General features: G+C 33.2%; 5 protein-coding genes across 5 annotated transcripts; 3 read left to right on the top strand and 2 right to left on the bottom strand.

Annotated features, from left to right (window-relative positions):
- The first annotated feature begins 6982 nt into the window (after positions 1–6982).
- Positions 6983–8566, top strand: LOC139843154 (protein SPEAR1-like). The gene is made up of 5 exons (XM_071833223.1): positions 6983–7177; positions 7814–7927; positions 8036–8112; positions 8238–8332; positions 8445–8566. The coding sequence occupies exons 1-5, from the start codon at positions 6983–6985 to the stop codon at positions 8564–8566; spliced, it is 603 nt and encodes a 200-aa protein (XP_071689324.1).
- A 3280-nt stretch (positions 8567–11846) lies between these two features.
- LOC139843155 (putative aldehyde oxidase Art an 7) lies at positions 11847–14102 on the top strand. Its single transcript, XM_071833224.1, has 2 exons — positions 11847–12653; positions 12744–14102. The coding sequence occupies exons 1-2, from the start codon at positions 11847–11849 to the stop codon at positions 14100–14102; spliced, it is 2166 nt and encodes a 721-aa protein (XP_071689325.1).
- A 348-nt stretch (positions 14103–14450) lies between these two features.
- On the bottom strand, positions 14451–15026 carry LOC139904293 (uncharacterized). Its single transcript, XM_071886230.1, has one exon. The coding sequence runs from the start codon at positions 14997–14999 to the stop codon at positions 14595–14597; it is 405 nt and encodes a 134-aa protein (XP_071742331.1). The 5' UTR covers positions 15000–15026; the 3' UTR covers positions 14451–14594.
- Positions 15027–16207: 1181 nt separating this feature from the next.
- LOC139904294 (probable xyloglucan endotransglucosylase/hydrolase protein 26) lies at positions 16208–17372 on the bottom strand. Its single transcript, XM_071886231.1, has 4 exons — positions 17201–17372; positions 17006–17106; positions 16726–16919; positions 16208–16616 (listed from the first exon to the last, which is right to left on the bottom strand). The coding sequence occupies exons 1-4, from the start codon at positions 17370–17372 to the stop codon at positions 16208–16210; spliced, it is 876 nt and encodes a 291-aa protein (XP_071742332.1).
- Positions 17373–19124: 1752 nt separating this feature from the next.
- LOC139904296 (probable xyloglucan endotransglucosylase/hydrolase protein 26) lies at positions 19125–20265 on the top strand. The gene is made up of 4 exons (XM_071886232.1): positions 19125–19296; positions 19383–19483; positions 19572–19765; positions 19857–20265. Exons 1-4 carry the CDS (start codon positions 19125–19127, stop codon positions 20263–20265), a joined length of 876 nt encoding a protein of 291 aa, XP_071742333.1.
- The last annotated feature ends 5799 nt before the right edge of the window (positions 20266–26064 follow it).

Below are 26064 nucleotides of genomic sequence, written 5' to 3' on the forward strand. Positions count from 1 at the left end.
TTTCAAGGTTTACAAGGTAGTTTGACAACTAGTTACATAACAAAGTTTAAAGTACAATTTAAACATATGCGACACAAATGAAAGTAGCCAAAAGACGCTCCACGTATGCATGTTTACTCGACATCCAAGCAAGTATCAAAAGTAATGAGCAGAAGCATGTATCACACAAATGTTCAAGGACCTGAGAAAAACATAGAAATCTGTCAACAAAAACGTTGGTGAAATCATAGGTTTGAGTAAGTAAGTACAAGTGAACCACAAGATTTGCAACAATGATATAATAGTAATACATTCCAAAAGTTTGTTTCACGAGCACCCAATTATCAATGCTTAACATTCCTTCCATAGAACCCCATCACAATAGTGTTAGAACATACACTGTTTCTCGAAAATATATTTCATTCGTAAACGGTAGCGAACCGTTTGAATGAGGGTTTTTCAAACCCATATGGCCATATAACATAAGTTCTCGCTTACACCCGGCAAGTGTAACTAATGATAATCGAATTGAGGATTTTTGTTCAAACTCGTATGTAGAATGTTTGTTTTCCTGTACTTGTGTTCACTTAGTAAAAAGAAACATTTATGTTTTCTCATCCCAAATGTAAGTGCAAAAGAGTAAAAGTGGGACTATGATCTCACATTGTGTGCACGAGTAATAAGTACTTCAACAAGTAATGTGTGCAAAGAATAATACTAGTCTTGACCTAAACAAATAGGTTGTATCAATAACGATAGTCACGATTGGTCAAAGATGTTCAATTAGTCCTATGGCTCGTTAAGACTCGATCATAATAGCATGTGAATCAAATTGTCATGTTTCATGCAAGGTATAAGTATAAAAGCATGTTAGAACGATTGCACAAACATTTGGTTAAGTTTGATTAAAAGTCAACTTAGGTCGGGTTAAAGTCAACGAAAAAGTCAACACGTTCGGGTCAGGTCCCGAACTATTTTTCTGAGGTTTTTAATCATATATGAGCATGTTAGAACAAGTTACATGTGAATCGGAGGTCCATAGTATAGCAAACATTTTCCGTAAAATGACCAGCGAAGACAGAAGTCTGCCAGTGTATCTGGACGGCGTCCAGATTGTCTGGACGGCATCCATCTTTGAAGGCTGAGACGGCGTCCAAAGATCTGGACGGCGTCCAGGTCCGTATTCAAGTCTGATGCAGAAAACTCCTAAGTGCACGAACCAAAAACCAAACTAACACATTTTATGATCCGCAAACAACCAAAACATGTATCTTATATCATCATAAAGGTATTTTGACGAGGAAAACGAATAGACACATTTCAACGAGCAATTCAACACTTACAACAACCCAAAACCGCATTAAACATTCATAATCAAAGGTTCAAGTTCTAAAAACGCATTTCATGATTCGGGCAACCAATTTACATGTATGATATGCCGTTTCGAAGGTAATCAAACACACATTGCAACAAAACACTTATCAACAATATTTCATAGCATTTGATACCTCAAAAGTTCATATAAAGCTTATCAAACCCTAACCAAAATCTCAAAACCAATAATCATGTTAATGTAAGGTTTTCATGTCAATCAACACACCAAAACGAAGCTAATGAAGTAACTAACACTTTGAACACACAACCATTAACATCTAAACACATTTCATCATCCAAAATCAAAGATTTAACAAGCTCTTTTTCAAGTTCATGCTAGTTATGTCAATTCACAAGATCGAGCATACAAATTACATATACGACATCACAATGAGCCATAGACACTAATTAACACACCTTTAAGTCAAGAACACTAAGATTATGAAATTTAGAGTTTTTAGAAAGTTACCCAATCGAGATGAAATTAGTATCAAAACGTAGAGAATGAAGAGAGGATTCCAAATATGTAATTTGTTTTGATGTTAGCCTCCAAAATCGGATTTAGATGATGAATTAAGGATTGAATGTTGAGAGGATTTGGAAGTAGTAAAAGATGAGGATGAAAATGAATGGATGAAAGGGGTTTGACCCTTTGACCTAGTCAAGGGTTTGATCCCTTGTCAAGTTTAGTCCCTCAACTTTCGTTCGGGTGCGTGAATTACCTAAACGAGATAATTTAAAACGCGTATTAACGGGAGATGTTATAGTCATATAACGGACTTTAAATAATTAAACGGAAAAGTAAACAGAAAAAGGCGGGATGTTACATTGTTTAGCCAATTGGTACAGTTTATTCGCGCAAGTTGAACATTCAGTTTTCAGCTCAAATCAGAATTCACATAAAGTATGGCTCTATTGTGCCCAATGCATAAAGTTTCAGAGATTGACATAACTAACAATAAGTCACATATTATGTTAAGTTTCATTTCCCAGAATCATACATGCTCAAACAATTCACATAATCCACAGAGTACAAAACAGTGATTAATTTACAGATTCGATTCTCATTTAGTTAGTCACATTCGCATACGATTATCCGAAGATCTAGATACAATTAGCCTATGATATCCACATGAAAGATGAAGTAATTTTTGTCTACTTTTCAAATATGCAAAGCTTTAATCACAGAAGTTAACACATTTTATCATACAATGTTATTTTCATGCAAGTGCTGTATAAAACTACATTTACACTAATTCTAGCATATCTTGGGCTATACATAAGCAAACGACATGATATCCTAGTCTTACTTGAGTGTTTTTAAGTCTTTCCAGTGGTATAAGTTTCACATTCCAATTCATTTTCTATCAATACCAGATTTCTGACCAAGCAACAAAAACACAACGATAATTCAAATCGACATAACTTAATCATACGGAAACGAAATCAAGCGAATCCAAAGCCTAAACTCAATAGTTTTTCGCAAGAAATCTAATTATAATATAATAATTAACATTTGAAAAACTTAATTTTTCTGATCAAACAAATATAAATTCGTTTTTAAACCCTAGCGCATCAAACAATCAAAATAACGATTACAATTAACACGTACGCGTATAGACTTGAGCAATTGACAACATAACTATGAAACTTTAATAAAATTCAGATTTTAAGAATTAGGGTTTATGCAATTATACCTTAGATCACAAAATTGTTTATACCAATGGATAGAGAACGAGGAGATGAACGCGATTCGTGTATAACACTTTTGCTAATTTTGAAAGATGAAGGTATGGTGGTGATGGTGTTGGTCGACGATAGGAGGAGAAGGAGGAGGGAAAAGCTGCGTTCTTTGTTTCTAATTAGGTTTAGGGAAAAGAATACAAGTACTAATTAATTTATACATGGACTAAATACCCCTAATTGCACTTAAGTCCCTCCATTAGCTAAAAATTAACAAAATAAGGGGGGAGGGGAGGGGGTTTGGCCAAATGGGGCCCCCATGGGGTTCCCGAGCTCTCGTTTTGCAATCCCGTGTAATCGTGGTCCGTTTTAAGTGTCGTTTAGTCGTACCGAAGGCCCGGAACGCTAACCCGATCGTTAAATGCAACCAATTGTTTAATTTATTAAAAACCCAATAAATTAAATATTTTAAAAAGTTAATAATTAATAAAATTAATTATTAAAATAAACCCGAGCGTTTCGTTGCTCAAAAAGCTATGATCAAAATCGTATCGTTTTCATCGTATTTCATTATTCAAAATATTTATTCGAATTAATACCAACCCATATTAATTATTAAAACCCTCCGAAGATCAAGTACGCATTTAATACACGTAAACGCATAAAAGTTAAATAATCGCCGTTAAATAAACTAACGGAAGGTTAACGAAAGTAACGGAAAAATCAGGGTTGTTACAATTTTGCTGAGGTGAATACGGAAGGGTTAGAGGACGTCGTAACCCATTGTTGTCGAAAAATTCCTTGAATTCCTTGGATGTGAACTCTCCTCCACGATCGGATCTCATTGCCTTTATGGTGAGACTACTTTGATTCTCCACAAATGCTTTAAACTTCTTGAACATTCCAAAGGCTTCCGGCTTCTCTTTTAGAAAATAGACCCATGTCTTTCGACTAAAATCATCAATGAATAGAAGAAAATATCTATTTTTACCAAAAGTCGATGGGCTGATGGGTCCACACACATCCGTGTGAATAAGTTCTAGAGGTTTCTTCGATCTACTAGAAGCTTCTGTTGGAAAACTGTTTCGAAAGTGCTTTCCTAGAAGGCATCCCTCACATATTTGATCCGGATGATTAATTGGAGGTAAACCCTTCACCATTCCTTTACTTGATAATAATTGTAAGCCTCTAAAATGTAAGTGCCCGTATCTCATGTGCCAAAGCCAAGAATTATCTTTGAAACATGCTTTTAAACATCTTGGAATGTCATGTTGAATATTTAGCATGAACATCCTATTCATTGATATTGGCACCTTAGCAATCAAACCTCCTTTTTGGTCTCTTAAAGAAAGGGTACGATTTATCATGTGAATATCATAGCCTTTCTCTAAGAGTTGTCCAATACTCAGTATATTCGTCTTCATATTGGGCACATAATACACGTTAGAGATAAATTGATGCCTTCTATTTTCCAAGCGGATGAGGATCTTACCTTTGCCTTTAATCGGGACTTTTGAGGAATCTCCAAAGGTGATATTTTCACTTGTTACCTAGTCTAACTCCACTAACATGCTTTTGTCACCACACATATGGTTGCTTGCACCCGTGTCAAGATACTACAAATTCGATTCTCCGTTGTCTTCACCTTTGCATGCTAGTAACAAAGTGTTTTCCACGGCTTCGTTATCTTCTTGTGCAAAATTTACTCTTGGCCTTCTACTTGTGTAGCCTCTCCCGCGACCTCTTGTCGGGTGAAAATTTTGACTTCTTTCTTCATTTCTGTAAGAACTATAACCTCCATGTTTGATATATCCTTGTCCTCGTCCTCGGCTACGTACTTGACCACGAGCTCGTTGACTCGTTTGATGAGTCTTTTCACTATTTTCTTCCTTGAAAGAGAGTTTTGCTTGTAAAGCTTGCTCCAAAGGCTCTTTACTTTTCTTATTAAACCTCTCTTCATGGGCTTGTAGTAAACCCATGAGTTCATCGATAGTCATTGATTCTAGATCTTTAGATTCTTCAATGGTTACGACTATATAGTCGAATTTTGAATCTAATGATCTAAGAATTTTCTCAATGACTCTTACATCACTTAAAGTTTCACCATTCCTCTTTAATTGATTGACAACCGCCAAGACTCTTGTAAAATAATCGGAAATTGATTCAGAGTCTTTCTTATTTAAGGATTCGAACTCACCTCGTAGTGTTTGTAGTCGAACCTTTTTCACCTTATCAACTCCCTTGTGAGAATTCTCCAAGATCTCCCATGCTTTCTTGGCGGTGGTTGCACTTGCAATTTTCTCAAAAGCTCCATCGTCTACACTTTGTTGGATGATGGAAAGAGCCTTTTGATCGTTGGTCTTCAATAGTTTTTTCTCCTTGCTGAGAGAACCTTTTTCAGTAGGTTCCTCATAGCCTTCCTCCACAATCTACCATAGGTCTTGTCCACCTAGGAAGGTCTTCATTTGGATGCTCCATCGATCATAATTATCCTTTGTGAGGCGAGGAAACGTGATGACATTGTTGGCCATCATCTTGTCGAACCAAGCTCTGATACCAATTTGTTGGAAATAGGAGGTTATGTATATTATTTGTGGAAGAGAGGATTGATGATTTAGAAGTTTGATTGATATTGAAAGCTTTTCTTTTATTGCTTATTGAATTGCTTTTTTGCTTGATTACAAATGAGGGGTGAAGCCCTTTATTTATACTACTCAATGGAGTAGTCTAGAATACTTCACAATCTACTAGCATCTAGATATTTCTTAGTATTATGATACTTCTAGACCTAGATATTTTATAAGATCATTCTACACACTTTCTACACACTTTGTCTACTACATTTTACAAGAAGTTTCTACATAATGGATTATGATCTTGATCCAAAAGACTTGATACTTGCAAGCCCAAATCCAAAACACATAGCCCAAAATCAAGTTTATTTTCCAACATTGAGGTCTCGGGTGGAGTTGCAGTCTCTGTCTGTAGGTCGATCCTTACTAGTTCGGTTTGTTTGATGATTGGGCTAATTATGATGTTCCGGTATCTTTAGTGCTAGGATGTTTCGCTTGTTTGATGTGTCTAGGTGATCGATGGGTTTGGGTGTCTTCGTGGTTTCAAGAAATGCTTTTGCATTCATCAGAACATCGCTTGTTTCTCGCATTCAATTGCTAATCGACGATACTTTCTGATGAATATTTTGGTTCGTGTAGTGGGAAGTTGCGATTTTTTATATATAATTTGTATTGTGTTTTATTGTACTCCATTGTTTTGTAAGTAGTTGGTTAATGTATGTACAATGTTCGATTTCACTTACATTTTCATTTGGATCGGGATCTATTCAATTTATAAACTAGTTAAGGAACGAATCACTATATTACAATTTAGATATTTGAATGTATTTTAATTTAAATTGTGTTTATCTTAGTATAAAAATAGATAATCTTTTCCATGACCATTTAAAAGAGGTTCTACGCATATTTAATTACTTCTTAAGTTCTTATGGTGACAAGATCATCTATGTATCCCAACAGTACAACTAATTTTTTATTTACGGAATATTTAATTAGAGATTCTTATTATTAAAATAAATTTGAATTGAAATGCAAGAAGGAGAAGAAAAAAAAAATACAGAATAAAATCTAGGCAAATATATAGAGGCAAAACCTGCAAGGTATATCAAAATGCAATCTGATCAGTGAAGTTTTCTTTAAAAAAATCGACAGCTTTAAAAAGAGGACTATAATTGATCGATCAGCATAAAGAGAGATCAATCACTTCTATATATTTTACTGATATACTACTCATCTTAATTTGTATCAGATTTCAAGAAGAACAAGTAAAAGAAGCTGGTTTTAAAAAGATCAAAGTTGGTGAAAAAGCATAGCTAGATTTGTTTATATTTATATATGAGATATATAAAAGGATTAATTTCGAAGAAAAAAAGATGAATTACTTTAATGGTAATGAAAGATCTTGTTATTCATCTGCAATTACAAGTGGATCATCATCAAGAAAAGGAAAAAAGAGTAGTGGTTCTGCTTCAGATAAACAACAACCAAGGCAACCACAAAGAGGTCTTGGTGTTGCTCAATTAGAAAAAATCAGACTTCATACCCAAATGGGAGGCTATCTTCCTCAGGTATATTTAGATACATATGGTCTTTAAAATTTGAACTTATATTATACACGTACATTAATTGTGAATACACACACACAAAAACAATATAAAGGTTCAGCCTTTAAATTAAAGTTATATGATCATGGCTGCGAACACTTATATTTGATCACGTACGGGTCAAGCGATATTTGGTATTCTGAATCGTCCATTGACGTCTCAAATACTCGATCGCTTGACTACTATATATGATCAAATATAAGGGCTGGTAGCTAGGGTTTCATAAAGCTCAACCTTTTATGTGTTTAAAATTTATATATGTTCATAGATATCTTCATTTCATTTCATTTCATTTTACTCATTATTATATATATATGAAAATTTAGTTACTTTCTAAGCTATAGAACTCGATTCATTGTTAGTTGCAATGCATCTTCATGCATGTAAAATACTCCGTACTAAAGAAAACACAACACTACTTTTCAAGAAGTAGAAGTTGAGCTACAGTACATTTTTGTGGAAAACCATTCACTATGTCAAATGTTATTACTTCATCTTTTTTATGTACAGTATTATTTTTATACAACGACTAGCTTAATTAGCGAAGTTTTCACTAGCGAAAATAGTAAAAAGTCAAATCATTTGATTGTCTGTATGCAGGAGGATATCAGAATTCAAACAGCATATTCATCATCATCATCATCTTCTTCTTTCTCATATCCTTCACAATCTACAGCTTCTTTTAGTACTTTGCCTGGACACCATTCCCACATGGTATATAGATAAACCCTAGATATAAAGTCAGATTAATTAATATATGTATACAATATACTCCGTATTATCACCCTTCTAACCAGTTATATGTTGGCGAAATCTTGAAATATGCAGACGGGTATGGGCGAATTTGAAAGACCAAACATCGTATATGGTGAATCACATATATCTAGCATTAATCATAGGTAATTAATCAAACCTCCTCTTAATTTATTTTTCTTGAAATATACTACATATACTATATTATCAGAAAGGTATAGTATAAATTAGTAACTGATCATAGTTAATTAATTACCACATTATAAATCAGATGGGATGCAAGTTGTGGTATGTTTGAAGCTCAAGGCTATGCACAACCTGCAGGCATAAGTAGACACCTTTTTAGCCCAGATTTGCTAGAGGTGATTATGTAATATAAATAGTTACTACACTACATTGTGCTTTTTATGAGATAAGCATTGAAAATTAATGAAAATTATATTAATCTTGCTTAGTTTCTGCTGTGTGCATTTATTTTAGGAGTCATTGAGGAAGAATAAAAAGAAAGATCAAAATAATTCAATGGGATCAAGCAGCTATCAGAATTCTGATTCAAATGGCAATCAAGAGTTAGATCTGGAGCTAAGACTTTCACTTTGATTCAACAATTCTAGCTCCATATATATGTGATCATATCTCAATTACTTGTTGTGTTTGCAACTTCTTATGATATTGGAGTAGTTATTATGCTTTTTAGGAAGAAAAAAAAAAAAAAACTAGTGTTTCACAGAAGAAATGGAAAAAATATATAAAGATTGATGATTGAATTGAAACCATCTCCGGTTCTTTTAGTGATTTTTAGAACGACAACCTCAAAGTTGATGGGTTAACTTAATAATTTTATACAAATAATGTACTAAGCAAGACTTGAACCCATAACCTCAAGGTCAGAGGGGCTCCTGATACCGTTAGGCCAAAGGCCCTTTGGTAGCGTTGATCTGTTTTATTTAGCAAAAATCACACATTTACACTTATAAAGACTGCTTATCTTCTTATTTTGTAAACAGCTAAACATCTATATTATAGTAATTTATAAACACATCTAATTAGAACTCCTATATTCATCTACTCTGATATGGATTCTAAGTGATTTATAAAGAAAACAATATATATAAATGATTAGTTTTATACTTGTATTCAATTCTAGACATTATCAGTATATATTTAATTTATATTTATTTCGGTTAAAATCTTTCTGATTTACCATTATCTTTAGTGTACATTTATCACGATTAAACCACATCATGCAATTATTTGAGCAATCTATATAGTCATATAAAGCTCTAAAAAGATGATGTCGTCATTAAGCTAATTACTCTTTAATTTTCATAATGATGATGTCATAATTTTATATTAATTTAAATAAAAAATAATACGAAATCTTTTATAAAAGAAAATACTAATCTCTCCTAAATTATAATTTTTTTTACAGATTTTAAATTATATTGTACAACTTTTATATAATAATTGTATTTTAATTTTCTAAAAAATTTTAAAAGACATTTATTATTACTAATTATTATTTTATTATTAAAAATATAAATACTCAATTTTGAGCAAACTTTATTATTATTATTTACTTTTAATATAATAATAATAATTATAATTACTATATTATTAATATTCAAATATGGATTCTTTTTACGAAATTAATTACGTTACACATGTATGCGAAAATACATGTCTCTATATAATTGTAGAAATAACGACAAGTTTCTTACTCAAACGGGTCATTAAAATAAATGACTTTAGCGTTTACATTCACTTAATACCTAAAATATGTTATTAAATTGTTTTCTTTAAATAAACCCGTGATTTCACGGGTCATTTTACTAGTTGTAATTAAACTAGTGAAATGACCCGTGATAAACGAAACAATTTAATGACATATTTTAGGTATTAAGTGAATATAAATGCTAAAGTCATTTATTTTAATGACCCGTTTGACTAAGAAACTTGTTGTTTTTATAAATATATAGAGACATGTATTTTTGCATACATATGTAACGTAATTAATTTGGTAAAAAGAATCAATATTTGAATATTAATAATATAATAATTATAATTATAATTATAATTATTATATTAAAAGTAAATAATAATAATAAAGTTCGTTCAAAGTTGGGTATTTATATTTTTAATAATAATTATTATTATTAGTAATAATAAATGCCTTTTAAATTTTTTTAGAAAATTAAAATTAAAATTTAGTAGAGATTAGTATTTCCTTTCATAAAAGATTTTGTATTATTTTTTTAATTAAATTAATATATAATTATGACATCAATCATTAAGAAAATTAAATGATAATTAACTTAATGATGACATCATCATTTTAGAGCTTTATATGACTATATAGATTGCTAAGATTTGTTTGACTTTCGAGGCACTTATTTTATTATGCGTTTACTTACTCCTTACAGATATACAGTATTGTAATGATGATGCAATAAACAAGCTAGTATTATATAGTTTGGAACCATTTATTTGACTAAAATGCAGCATGCTTGACACATGTGTCTTAACAACTAGAACTCGATTCACATGTGTATAAATATTTATATATTATTTAACTGTTAATATACATACTTAAATACTTAGGCATTGTTTATTTTTTAGCTGCAGATCCTACTATGTCTTATGTCTGCAAACATTTTATTGCAGACTGTTTATTTTTCTGAAGACATAAGATAACTAATGTCTTATTTTGTCTGCAACCTCGCAGACTTAAAAAATATGCTTCTAACTGCTCGAGATGAATTTAACATATGTTGCTAACATAAAAACAAGCAGTCTTCACTATTCCACATATAGATCTTTAGGCCACATCTTCTTTACAGACACGGTTCACAGATTTCCGACAAAACATCTTAAAAAACAAACACCACTTTAATGTCTAGAAAGTTCAAATTTAAACGGTATTGAAATGTATTTTTCTATTTTCTTTTACATTTTATTTTGCTATCTCAAAGACTTTACGAGGGTAGTGATAAGTTTCACGCGCTCTAAGTCTGGCCCGCAAATTAAATAATAGTTAAAAATAATACCTTTTTTTTTTTTTTTTTTTTGGCAAAAGAAAATAGATAGGGTATGTTTGGTAAACCGATGTTTGTTTTATTTACTGAATAACCGTCTGAACAATTGAAATTCTCAAATTAATCTTTATGTGGGTAGTTATAAAATCAATTACTAATAATATTTAAATATTATGACTAAAATGTAATAAGAGACCACTTATTAAATAATTCGAAAACAAGTATCTTCTTACTACTTTCATATTAAGTTCTATTCTATTAAGCTCATTAAGTTCAAATCAAATATGGCTTATACATTGTTGCAAAGTAAGTGTTAACACTTTTTCAGCAAATGTAACCCCCAAAAATATATGTTCAAGTTGTTGATTTTCTTTTCGAAAATTAATATGTATGGTTGACTGCAATACAACTAAAAAATTGACAACGATATACATCGAGACATATTATAAATATCCTAAACGATCTGATCAATTTGCATTTGATTTTATTAACCATCGTATGCAGCATCAGATTGTATCTTAAAGAGTTGATGGTCAATATAATAAATTTTTAATTTGTAATATTTGATACATTAAATAAATAAATGCACCTAGAAAACAAAACATAATATACTAATAAGTTTGGAAACATTCAAAATCACGTACGGTTCTTAATGCATCAATTTAATCCGCATACCACATAACCACATTACCACAACAAGCTCCTACTTTTATTGACGTCCTTAGACAACGATTAGAAACACAACCTTCTAAAGTTAGAAACTTCTAATTTTACGATGCAAGAGCTCAAGTATAAAACTGTAAGAATATGTTGATTACAGAACTAATAATTTTAAATTGCCAAATATGGCTTCAATCAAATTTTTATTGTTACTCAATATATTACTGTTATTTGCAGCTGCTGTTATTTCCCATGACCTAAAAGAAATTCAGGGCCAATGCAAAGATGGCAAGCCTTTCAACTGCCCTGAACAAAAAGGGCCTAAATCTCCAGACCCGAGTGGGAAGGACGGGCATATAGATCCGTCAAGCCAAGAAGACGTTCCTTCAGATCCAGGCGCAGATGGAGGCGGAGATAAGCCTGCTGATGGAGACAAAAATAAGCCTGATTGTCCCAATAAAAATGAGGGAGGCAATAAGCCCCCAGATGGAGGCAATACGCCTACGCCCACAGATGGAGACAATAAGCCCAAGCCCAATGGAGACAATAAACCCGCAGATGGAGGCAATAAGCCCAAGCCCGATGGAGACAAAAATAAGCCTGCAGATGGTGGTAAAGACAAAGGAAAAGATGACGCGAAAGATAAGCCTAAGCCTAAGCCACCGAAACCCAACGATCCAGTTTCTCCTAATGGACCGCCTGCTGATAAACCATGGTACAATCCGCCATTATATGGACAACCTACATTAAATACCGAGTATAAGGGTGAATGGGTCATACATAACCCGAATGTGGGTGTTAACGCTATGCAATTACAACTGATGCCAAACAACAAGGCTGTTTGGTTCGATACTACAAACCTTGGCCCGTCGGCCCGAGAACTTGGTCCAAAAGGGAACTGCCCACCGAATCCTGATAATAATAACGAGCCCGATTGTTTCGCTCATGCCGTACAATATGATGTCGAGAGTGGAGAAGTTGTGTCAGCTTATGTATGTGGCTTACACTTTCTAACACTCACACTGTTACAAGACAATTGTCATTTTCAAAAAATTAACGATATTGTCTGTTATGTATTGTAGGTCAAGACCGATCCATGGTGTTCTTCGGGACATTTGTTACCCACCGGTGATCTTATATCAACAGGAGGTAATAAACTTGGTGAGAAGTCAGTTAGATTGTTCAAATTGAATGACCCTGAACCAAAGTTCGTCGAACGAGAAAATGGGCTCGGTGGAGGTAGATGGTACGCGTCTAACTGTGTTTTGGAAGACGGTAGTGCAGTTGTTGTAGGAGGACGAAACTCGTTTAGTTACGATATCGTGCCACCAAAATTCGACTTCCAACCAAAGGTGATTAACTTCCCATTCCTTCAACAAACAACCGAGCCCGCCAAAGGAAACGGCCCACCCGTTGAGAACAATCTTTACCCGTTTCTTTTCCAACTCCCGGATGGGAATGTGTTCATATTCGCAAACGACCGGGCCATTAGTTTTAATCCGAAAACGGGTGAGACCGTAAAGGAGTACCCAGCGTTACCAGGTGGGTCTCGTAACTATCCACCGTCGGGTCAATCCGCCCTCTTCCCGTTAAGACTCAGCCCGGATAATTCTAAACCGGTTCCAGCTGAGGTCATCGTTTGTGGAGGTAATAAAAAAGATGCTTTCCCTAATGTCGATGAAAGGTACACACAAAACAAAGTGTTTACGCCTGCATTAGCCGACTGCAATAGACTTAAGGTGTTAGCCGATAAGCCCGCTTGGGAGAAAGAACAGGACATGCCATCACCAAGAACCATGGGTGATCTATTGTTGCTTCCCAATGGACAAATGCTTTTAATCAATGGTGCGAAAAAGGGTACATCCGGTTGGAATGATGCCGAAGATCCAAATCTTACACCGACTGTATATATGCCCGAAAATGAAATGGGTAAACGGTTTAAAGAGTTGACTCCTACAAACATTCCTAGGATGTACCATTCGTCGTCTGCTGTGCTTCCCGATGGTAAGATATTGGTTGTGGGAAGTAACTCGCACCAGTTCTACACATTTGATGGTCCTTTCCCAACTGAACTACGAGCTGAGAAATTTTCACCCCATTATCTTGATCCTAAGCTCGATAACAACAGGCCCGTTATCAAGGAAGATGCAACTGATAAGGTTTTGAAGTATGGTAAACCGTTTAAGGTCACATTTACAATAAAATCGAATACAAATTTGGGATATGGTGATGTTCTAGTGACTCTTTTGTACCCACCTTTTACAACCCATGGTTTCTCTCAAAACCAAAGGTTGCTCATTACCGGGGTGGACAAGATCGAGAAGAATGTGATCACTGTTGTAGCACCACCGTCTGGGAAGGTTGCACCACCAGGTTATTACATGATGTTTGTGAATCATCTCAATGTTCCTAGCCGTGGTATGTGGGTGCACCTTGATTAGTTTAGATTAATAGTCCATAGTTATTATTCAAGGTTTTCGTAGGTAGATGTTGTTTGAATTTAGTTGTACTCTCTTTTTGCACCAGTTGCATTTCAATAAATAATAAATAGGGAGACAATTTTATATTATCTACTAGAGACAAGTCATTTTGAATTACATATCATACATTTACAGGAAACAGGTACGTGAACAGATCATTGACAAAAGGGGAATCAATTTAAATGGACCCCTTCATTGTCTAATAAAAAATGCTTTCACTAATATGTATCTATCAGTGTAATTACTACACTGGTTGTTTATATTAATTATGATACTTCACAGAGATGAGCAGAAATTGATCATTGGGTGATAATTTGGTAATACGTAGGAAAAAATGTTCACACTGGCATTACATCAAACACTTGATGGGCAGTACATAATAATCAATTAAGCAACACAAGAAATTCATAAAAATCCAATCATTATTCCAATTTGTAACGTTACTAATTGAATTTATATAACACATATATAAACACCGAGAACAATCAAGAAAGTACCAAGTAAAGTTAACCCGACACGTGTTTCTTCACCAAGCAACATCCCAAACACAGCGGTGGCAGCAAACGTCGTCGCATTGGTCACCGGAACAGCAAGTGAGATCGGCGTGTCATTTAATATCGCAAAAAATGTAACAGAAGCAGAAAGATTGACTAAAAAGGGAACAGAGTATTGCCAAACTAATAGCAGACTGAACCAGTCAATTAAGATTGTAAAAATTGGATTTTTGGTTTTTGTTGATGATGATTTTTGGGTGTGAATTTGTTTTTCGGATATAATTGCACCTCGACGCATTAGGGCATTTGTAGCTCCCCAAATTAACCCCACGGCCACCATCTTCTCAACGTCTCCGATCCCCATCCCGGTGATTTAGGTTTCGGTACGATAGTTGTCTGTAAATTTTACTACTCCGTAAATTGTAAAGCAATATTTCAGTTTTAATCCTTTAACAATCATAAAATATCAAAATTGTCCCACTAAAGCTTTATTTTAATGTTTAAAGCGTAAAAGCTTTATAAGCGTTATATATATTTGCATGACCCTAATGCGATTACGCTTGTTCAGTTGTTTGTAATTGAGATTTCTTAAGAAACGTTTTTCAATTAATCATATGTTGTCAACATATTTTATTAAACCATTGAAAGCTTATGGGTCAGGATCAATGGGAAGTAACTAATCGGGGGGAAGCAAATTTTTTTTTTTTTCGTTTTTTTTGAAATTTTTTTTTTCCGGCATCAAGATCACACGAAAATATGAACATTTAGAAGAGACACTTCGTGATGAATGTTATTATTTAGGCGGGAAAACGATCGACAAAAATAACATTCAAGATAATATTGTTCGTGAAGAATATGAAAGTTTTTTTTTCATGTTTTGTGAAGTAAAATTTAGCCCGATTTAGAGTTTAGGGTTTAGGGTTTAGGGTTTAGGGTTTGGTGTTTTGGGTTTATTCCATAAACCCAAAACACCAAACCCTAAACCCTAAACTCTAAACCGTTCGTGTTAAAAACTCAATCTAAATCCTAAATCTAAACTCTAAACCCTAAATTTCTAAACCCTAATATCTAAACACTATAAACCCTAATATCTAAACACTAATATCTAAACCCCAATAGCTAAAACCTCAAAATACGCTCGAAAAACACGATAATTGTTATATATTACTTCTTCGAGCGTTTTCCTGCCAAAATAAAAACATTTATCACAAAGTGTCTCTACTAAATGTTCATATTTTCATCTCATCTATAATGTTCGTGAACAAAGTTTTTTCAAAAAACGTAAAAAAAAAAAAAAAAATTTGCTTCCCCCGCTTCCCCCGAATGGTTAATTCCCTCTTGATCCTACCACGAAAGCTCATTAATATTTCATTAATTCATTGTTTATGTATTAAATTATGTGTTCACTCACAATGTCTTGTCGAGGCAATGGCTCAAATTGAATATTTGAATTACAAAGTATGATATGTATAAATAAATAATACTAGTATTTCATATACGAAATATTACGAAAGAAAATGAAGAAACATGAAATTTTGAATTTGCATGGACTGCAGTTTAATCTTCCCCTGGTTAGTATTGCGGCATAGAGCACTCGGGTGGCATCTGGCCGTTGAAACGCTTGAAGTCAGTGCAGTAGTTATATATCATGTGGTTATTTCTAACCCATTTCAGTTGACCCTGTTGACTCATAGTCAACTGCTTATAAACAGGAGATGTCCACCAGTTGCCTCGGGTAGGAATGGCACATTGGGTCATACTAACAGGCCCGTTCCACTTACAAGCTCTAGCCCTGAACCTACGGTAGTTGGCCACAAATGGTGCAGCGGTCCAGTCGATTTTTACTAGACCACCTCTTGTAGCCCAGTTATCAGCATTCCATAAACTGGAGTAGACTCGCATGCCTTGTTGGTTTGGGTAACCGATCCCTTGACTCTGATAGTTTCTGAAGACCCTGATCGGTAGACTATCAACATACCATCTGCAACACATTTACATGACAAATATAAATAATTAGTATTATTGACTAATCAACCGTTTGACTTTAATTTACTACTCGTACTAATGTTGCTTTGACTTGTTTGACTTACACAACTTCCGTAGGGTTCCAGTGAATGGTGTAGTTATGATAATTAGCAGTCGGGTCAAACCATAATTGGAACTGCTGCTCTCGGTTACCTTGACCTTGAGTAAAGATGTTCGTGTGCACAGTATAAGGCTCTCCCGTCGAATTTCCTAAAAACTCAAAATCAATCTCATCATGTTTGTCACCCGTAGAAGACAACTGTCACGATCCAACACAAGTAGTTAGTTATCGTTTACTGCAAGCAATGTACGTAAATTTCAATATGGTGTTACTCAAAAACTTACATAATATGTTGTCACAGTTCCAGCAGAGTTGCCCGGAACCAACTTGATTAGCATTTCGAAGCTTCCATATAAGAACGACCTCTTTGATTGGATGCCAGATCCTGCAAGTAGTTCGATTTTTGTTATACAATCTTGAAGCATATATGTATTACATTCTGTCTGTAAAGAATATAAATTAAGGTCAATTTTTTATACCTGAGGTTTTGTCTAAAACAAGACGAAGGTCATCACCATTTCCTAAAATCGATGAATGCTGAGCACCCCAATTGAAAGACATACTTTTTCGGAAGTTTGCACTAACCATGGACGAACTGAATGCTATTGCAAACACAAAAACAGCCATAACCAAATCTCGATAAAGCGCCATTTTTCAAGCTTATGGATGCTTCTCTATGATTCGTTAAGTATGTAATAATGTTTGTTGTTGATTGTTGATGTTCTTGTTTCTTGTTTCTTGATCCTTTATATAGCTTATGTCCTAACATATGCACTTCACGAAGATGAGTCCATTGTTCTTTTGACTTTAGAATTTACAAATAATTTTGACCCTTTCTTGCTTTTTTTTAACATTCTTGTAGCTGTCACCATGACATTAATGTTGTCTTTTCTACAGAAACCTATACTTGTTTAGGTTCCTGCATCTAAACATTCCTCTTTTAGTTGTCTGCATGTAACATTGATGTTTTTTTGGTTAACACTACAAGTGGTTAAGTTAGGTGAGTACAGGGTACAAATTGAAAATCAAGAAGTTGTTGTGGCTAGCCAGCTATGTTCTTTAATTGGATCCTAATATAAAGACGTGCACCCCAATGAAAAATTGACAGCAATAGTGTTATTCATAAAACATTGATTACAATTTTATCCATAACATTTCACTTCATTGGGTGGTAATAAAAAAATTGTCACTGAGAAACTTATTTGTCCCATTGCATTATGTTAATTAGTGTCAATTTGTTAAAATATAGATAAATCATAAATGTCACATTTGTTTATATCACACAAAAATGATATATATGTGATATTTAGATTTTGTAATGATGTAATTACGAGTATTTCACACTGGGATGCACGTCTTATAAACCAATTTGAAAATGCATGACAAGGTCAAGAAAATATGGAATGATATAAAATAAAGTCAAAAAATAAATGGACAAAACATGACTCAACTTGGTGAGGTGCATATGCTTTTTTGAGTGTATATATATATATATATATATATATATATATATATATATATATATATATATATATATATATATATATATATATATATATATATATATATATGAAACCAATAGGGGGAAGCAAATTTTTTATTTTTTTTGGTTTTTTTAAATTTTTTTTCCGGCATCAAGATCACACGAAAATATGAATATTTATAAGAGACACTTCGTGATGAATGTTATTATTTATGCGGGAAAACGATCGACAAAAATAACATTCAAGATAATATTGTTCGTGAAGAATATGAACGTTTTTTTTCTTCATGTTTTGTGAAGTAAAATTTAGCCCGATTTAGAGTTTAGGGTTTAGGGTTTAGGGTTTGGTGTTTTGGGTTTATTCCATAAACCAAAAACACCAAACCCTAAACCCTAAACTCTAAACCGTTCGTGTTAAAAACTCAATCTAAATCCTAAATCTAAACCCTAAATCTAAACCCTAAATTTCTAAACCCTAATATCTAAACCCTAATATCTAAACCCCAATAGCTAGAACCTCAAAATACGCTCGAAAAACACGATAATTGTTATATATTACTTCTTCGAGCGATTTCCCGCCAAAATAAAAATATTTATCACAAAGTGTCTCTACTAAATGTTCATATTTTCATCTCATCTATAATGTTCGTGAACAAAGTTTTTTCAAAAAACGAAAAAAAAAAAAAAAATTATTTTGGCTTCCCCCGCTTCCCCCCGAATGGTTACTTCCCTCTTGATCCTACCAATATATATATATATATATATATATATATATATATATATATATATATATATATATATATATATATATATATATATATATATATATATCATAAACCAACATATTCAAGAGCTACCAACAACCTACATGGTACATACCTGATGAATCTTATAAGAGAATTATCGTTCTTAATTTAAAAATGGCAGGTTCTCGAGCTTTGTTCATGGCGGTTGTTCTGCTTTCAGTAGTATTTCGAACTTCTAAGGTTGATGCGAACTTTCCTAAAAGCATGTATTTCAATTGGGGTGCTCAACATTCTTCAGTTTTAGGCGACGGTGATGATATCCAGCTCGTTTTGGATCAAACTTCAGGTATACATACTAAAATCTTCAAAAAATATCCTGAAAACAATTTATTGTTCCGGATTTTAATGACAAAAGTTTTATTTTACTTATAGGAACTTGTATCCAATCAAAGAAGGTGTTCTTATTCGGAAGCATTGAAATGCTAATCAAGTTGGTTCCTGGTAACTCTGCTGGAACTGTAGCAGCATTTTATGTAAGTTCAACAAAAACTCATTACAAACTTCATAATATAATGTCACATCGAAAAATGAGAACTAATTTATTATGTTAGATTGTGATAGTTGTCGTCAGCAGGCGACAAACATGATGAGATCGACTTTGAGTTTCTAGGGAACTCGACTGGAGAGCCGTACACAGTACACACAAACATCTTTCTTCAAGGTCAAGCGAACCGAGAACAGGAGTTCGGGTTATGGTTTGACCCGACTGCCGATTTTCACAACTACACCATTCACTGGAACCCAACTCAAGTTGTGTAAGTCAACTACCATTAGTCTTCACATCAAACGGTTGTTAAATCAGTTACTTTAATATTATTATCTTCTTAATATATTAATATATTGCAGATGGTATGTTGATAGTATACCTATCAGAATTTTTAGAAACTACGAGAGTGAAGGGATTCCATACCCTAATCAAAAAGGGATGCGAGTCTATTCAAGTTTATGGAATGCGGATAATTGGGCTACGAGAGGTGGTCTAGTCAAAATTGACTGGACCGCAGCACCATTTGTGGCTAACTACCGTAACTTCAGGGCTAGATCTTGTGAGTGGAACGGGCCCTGTAGCATTAGCCAATGTGCCTTAACCGCCCGAGACAACTGGTGGACATCTACGGGTTACAAGCAACTGACAATAAGTGAACAGGATCAACTCAAATGGGTTAGAGATAATCATATGATGTACAACTACTGCTCCGATGTTTGGCGCTTTAATGGACAGATGGCACCCGAATGCTCTAAGCCACAGTATTAACATGAATAAGATGATAACTCAGTCTGAATTTATTGAATTGTAATGTATTATTTTATTTTTATAGAACTCTATTCAATTTCAGAACTCTTTTTTTCTCTTTTGTACATGATCTCAGAAAATAATATGCATATTGATAACAATTAGCAGTTTGTGTATTTATGATCCGGTGCCTCACATTGTCGTTTACATCACATGAAACTAACAAGAACTGCATACACATTCAACTTTATTAACTGTGATAAAGAACAACAGAAAAGTTACAGACTACAGACTATCCTCATAAAACTTCTATATAAATCTAAGTACTATAAAATCTAGTACTATAACATTTTTTTTTTATAAGATCATATTCACATTTCACATACTGTATAAAATCTAGTACTATAACATACTACCGTTGGAGTATGATACAAATTCAAAGCGAGCGGAAGCATTTTTAAAACTTTACAAAATCATACTCTTCCACGGATCATTGTACAAAACTTTAGCAAACAAAATAAATTAACGAAACCGAACAAGAGAAGATTAGAATACAACCTTTGTAGCCTTTTGAAGATCGAATTTGAAAACTCAAAGAAGAGTTCCTCTAAACGGTAGACACCCAAAGTTCCAACCTTGTTTCGATCTATACCTTCTACTTAACGGATATTTTCTTCTTCCTTATTCCCACCAAAAACGGAACCCAATTATAGATTTCAAGTATTTTGGTTACTTGAAAATGTGAAAGAAAATAGCATTTTTGTATGTGTGTTTTGTATCTTTTTTATATATTTCCAATACCAAGACTTGGTATTATATATTACATAATTGATACAATAATACATATAGTAAAAATATAATAAATGAAGATTTGGAAAGATTTGCAAAATCAAATCTTTATATAAAATCATATTTTATAAATCAAATCATATTTTATAAATCAAATCAAATCAAATCTTATATCTTATATAAAATATGATTTGCAAAATCTAATCAAATCTCTACATATTTAGATTTGTAAGTATATGTAAACACATAAAAAACTTACTTGATTTATTAAACCATTAACTAATGATTAATAAATTAATTTCTGATTAGAAGGTATATCAAACAATTTACGATTGGCATTTGTGTGTGACCGAATAGGATAAATGAACTTTTATTATTTAATGTCATGGGCATATCTTCGGAATATATGTACCACGGTTAAACCACGGTCGAACCGTAGCCAACCCGAGAACATATTTCCAACAGACTCCCACTTGCACTGACATTAATAATATTGGCCTGTCTTAAAAGACACACCATGTGTAACAACTAGTCTGCTACGTTACACTCCTATATTTTGATTTATATCAATCATCCTTTTGTTCAAGATATCTATATGAATGTGTGACATGGTTAAGTGTCAATCATCATCGTTCAAGATTATGTTTCCTGATGGTGATTTGTGGTGATCAAATAGACTGCAATTGCATTAATTCAGTCGTAGCATGGCCATGCATTTAATTCAGCACAAATCAACGAGGGGCCCAGAGATATCGCTTAAACTCGCTTAAAGAAGAAGGAACAAATTGCTTCAACTGTATAGACATCCACCACATTCCATGATATACCCAATCTGCTTGATGTTTCGCGAGGTGTATATAAAATACTATTAATTTTTGCAGAAAATACTATTAAATACGATACAATTTTACACAAGATATTTATTTATTTATAGAATGGATATACTTAAACCTTGCTACAACACTTATAGGCAGTGTACCTAATCGTACAGTAGTGTAATTTTTAGTAAGTCCGGTTCGTTCCACAGGGAATCTTTTTAAACAAAGCTTAACGCTATATTAGTTTACTTTTATAAAAATACAAATATATATATAAGTAATATTATTATTATAAAAAGGGGGTTTTTACCGTTTAATGACCGGTTTGTCGATTTTAAAACTTTAGTCGCAGTTAAAACCAAATGTAAAATATTAAAAATAAATACAAGACTTAAATTAAAGCGTAAAGTAAATAACAATAATGAAATTGCGAATAATAAAAGTGCGATAAAATAAACTTGCGATAATTAAAAAGTACGATAATTAAAAATGCAATTAAATAAAATAACAATAAAAATGCGATAATTAGAAGTGCAATTAAATATAAAATAAAGGAAATTAAATATGAAATAAAAGAATTATGCTTATTTAAACTTCCGTAATCATGATGTTTGACGTGTTGATTTTAGTTTTATGCCCATGGGTTAATTGTCCTTTGTCCTGGTTTATTTAATATGTCCGTCTGGTTTTTTGTCCATAACAGTCCATCAGTCATAAATATAAAGTGCGAGTGTCCTCGTCAAATTATCCTTATACCCGAAGTTAAATATTCCAACTAATTGGGGACTTAAACTGTAACAAGATTTTAATACTTTATTTAATAATTACACCAGGATGTCGACTGAGTGTAACCCAAGGTTTTAATATTTTGTTATCAATTATACCAAGTGTCCTTGTACATAATTTCACCCCTGTTTTAATTATTCTAGTGGCTATTAATCCATTCCCGTGTCCGGTTAAATGAACGATTATTCGTACATATAAATACCCCGCCCATCGTGTCCGATTGAGTGTATATGGTAATTTATAGGGACGCCCAATTGTAAATCTTTATATTAACATTAACAAACTATCATTTAGTTAAACAAATATAAAGCCCATTAATAGCTCATAGTCTAATTTCCACAAGTGTCGTTCTTTTGTCCAAACCCCAATTATGGTACAAAGCCCAATTACCCAATTTTAGTAATTAGCCCAACATCATGATTACTTTGGATTAAATAAGCATAATAATAACTTAGCTACGAGACATTAATGTAAAAAGGTTGAACATAACTTACAATGATTAAAAATAGCGTAGCGTTACACGGACAGAATTTCGACTTACACCCTTACAATATTCGCTAACATACCCTTATTATTAGAATTATAATTAAAATTAAAATTAAAATATAAATTATAAATATAAATATATCGTATGAATGGAGAAAAGAGAAAGATAGATTGATTTGTGGTGCACCAAAGCTCGATTTTTATAGGCATGTGGGCTGGAACTGGGGCTCATGCGATCGCATGGATTTATGCCTTCCAGGCCATGCGATCGCATGGCCAGCTGGGGAGGCTCATATTTGGTTGTTTTCTTCTGCCGACGGTTTTATAAATAATATAATATATTAAATAATTATAAGAATTATTTAAATATTATATTATATTTATGTGCATAGTTGACTTGTAATTTTTAGTCCGTTGCGTCGAGCGTTGAGAGTTGACTCCGGTCCCGGTTCCGGATCTTCGAACGTCCTTGCGTACAATTTTATATTTTGTACTTTGCGTTTTGAATCTTGTACTCTTGTAATTTCGAGACGTTTCTTATCAATAATTGGAACCTCTTTGATTGTCTTTTGTACTTTTGAGCTTTTTGGTCGTTTGCGTCTTCAATTCGTCGAATCTGTCTTTTGTCTTCACCTTTTATTATTTAAACGAATATCACTTGTAAATAGAACAATTGCAACTAAAAGCTTGTCTTTCTTGAGGAATAATGCTATGAAATATATGTTCGTTTTTAGCATTATCAAATATTCCCACACTTGAGCGTTGCTTGTCTTCAAGCAATATTGTCTTGAAATACTAGAATCACTTCTTTATTCTTCACACTTTGTACATCAGTGATTTCTATACGGCGGTATAAACAATGGTAGTAACGATATGGTTTACAGTCCCACATGACTATAAAAATTTAGATCCATTAAGGAAATTGGATCTTTATGAAAACATTTGATCTTTTGAAAATTAAATCTAGTTTTTACCCTAGATAAGTTTTCCGGAATAACCCTTTATCGGTGTTTGTAAAATATTTTTGTGGGTTTGGTGGGTTTCAGATTTGAAAATTTTAGCTCAAAATTTATGGTTTTGTGTCACCCACTTGCTAACCTTGTATTTGGAAAGCAACACGTCCAGTTTACTTGTCCCGTATATTACCTTTCGGTAAACTACCGTCCAGTTGTAAAGGAAAGCGTTGAACAAGCAACTGTTAAGGCAATGTCTAATGACATTCATTTGATTATGGTCTATAACGTGTCGGACGCAATTACTATCCTTGGTAGGAGCAATAGTAAAGCTCGCCCTTACGATTTTTCGGTCTGGCACAAGGTCCTGTCTTTGACCATGCTATGCAACCACCGTTCTTACGGTTGACACCCGATTTGGTTCAGGTGACCTAATGAATTCCAGGTGAATTCCTAGGATTTTACGTTCAATGGTAATGAACGCATTGAAAATAGGGTTTTCAGAAAACAAATCGGTTTGTAATTTTGATCAAAATATTTTCTCGTTCAAGCTCGAGTTTAGATATCATTGAATTCCATAAGTTTGAATTCTCAATCTTTAAGGTCAATCTCTAGGATTGAGTAATATCAGGCTTAAAAGCTGATTTTTAATCTTTAAGGAGATTATCCTTTCTGGGGATCTGATTCATTATTCTTATCAAGCTAATTTGCATGGTGCCCCCCCCATTGTACGAGATAAATCCTTCTCATGGTTAGGATAAATCTGACCACTTGGCGACCCTGTTTAATGCTGAGGTCCGTGGATTTTCTGCTGATTTTAGTGATGACTTTTCTAGATTTTTCGTCAACCTACAGCTGGTCTGGACGACAACTTCTTGACCTAAATCAAGAAGCGCGTGTCTTTTTCGGAAGACTTTACTTCCTTTTAATGATGGAATTGATTCATCGTGTAGATCCATCTCTTCTTTTCTTTCATCGGGTAAAACAGTTTAGTTTAGTCCAAAGCAAAAGTATTTTCAGTTATTTGTACAAAAATATGTGATATATGTTTTGAATAACTTGGAGAATTTTCCCACACTTGGCTTTTATTTTCCTTTTTATCGTCCTCTATTCCATTTTAAATGAATTTTAACATTTTGGTTTGTTTCTCAATTTATGTCCTTTCCGAGGTAAAAATAATTTCGGTGTTAGAACCTAGTTTTATCGTTCATAAATATGTATAAACATGATTTTGAGTTCATTTAATTGAAAATTTTGAAAAATTTTACTAGAATTGGGTAGTCAGTATATAAGACTAGGGCTGTTCTTTATTATCAGAGAGCACTAGATTCTAATACAACTACTGCTTTACTAGTATTTTTAATGGTAACCAAGTGTTTAAGATAAAAATTTTAAAATCCGAAAGAATTTAACCTCTTCCCACACTTAAGATCTTGCAATGCCCTCATTTGCAAGAAATCAGTACAATTTAAATTATTGAGGGTGATTAGCGTAGAAATGATTAAATTTTACCAAAGTTTCCAAACATATTGGCGTTTGTTTGCTGAATGATAAATGGTGCATATCATTTGTTCATTTCGTCTTTTGTTACATCACATTTATTTGTCATCTTGTCGTCAAAATTAGTAGCTTTTGCTGAACTTAATGCCAGTCTTTGAAAATGCGTTGTTTTACCCTGTTTTGTACAATCGACAATATACATACACACAAATATAATCATGCATGGCAATTTGAAATGGGACTTAATATCCCACTTTCAAATTCTAAATATGAAATATTAGTACACAATAATAATAAAATAATAAAAATTACACAAATATATCCAATAACATAAGTTTAAACATGAAAAATTCAAAAGATAAAAACATAAAAATCATAAAAATAACCAAATGGAACTAAATCAGTCTGGATAGGGGTTCCAGTTCATCTCATCGGGTGGGTTCCATTGTTGGTTATAGGTGTTCTGATAGGCTTGGTTATAGTCATAC

This window comes from Rutidosis leptorrhynchoides, chromosome 4, assembly GCF_046630445.1.
Source record: "Rutidosis leptorrhynchoides isolate AG116_Rl617_1_P2 chromosome 4, CSIRO_AGI_Rlap_v1, whole genome shotgun sequence".
Classification (NCBI taxonomy): domain Eukaryota; kingdom Viridiplantae; phylum Streptophyta; class Magnoliopsida; order Asterales; family Asteraceae; genus Rutidosis; species Rutidosis leptorrhynchoides.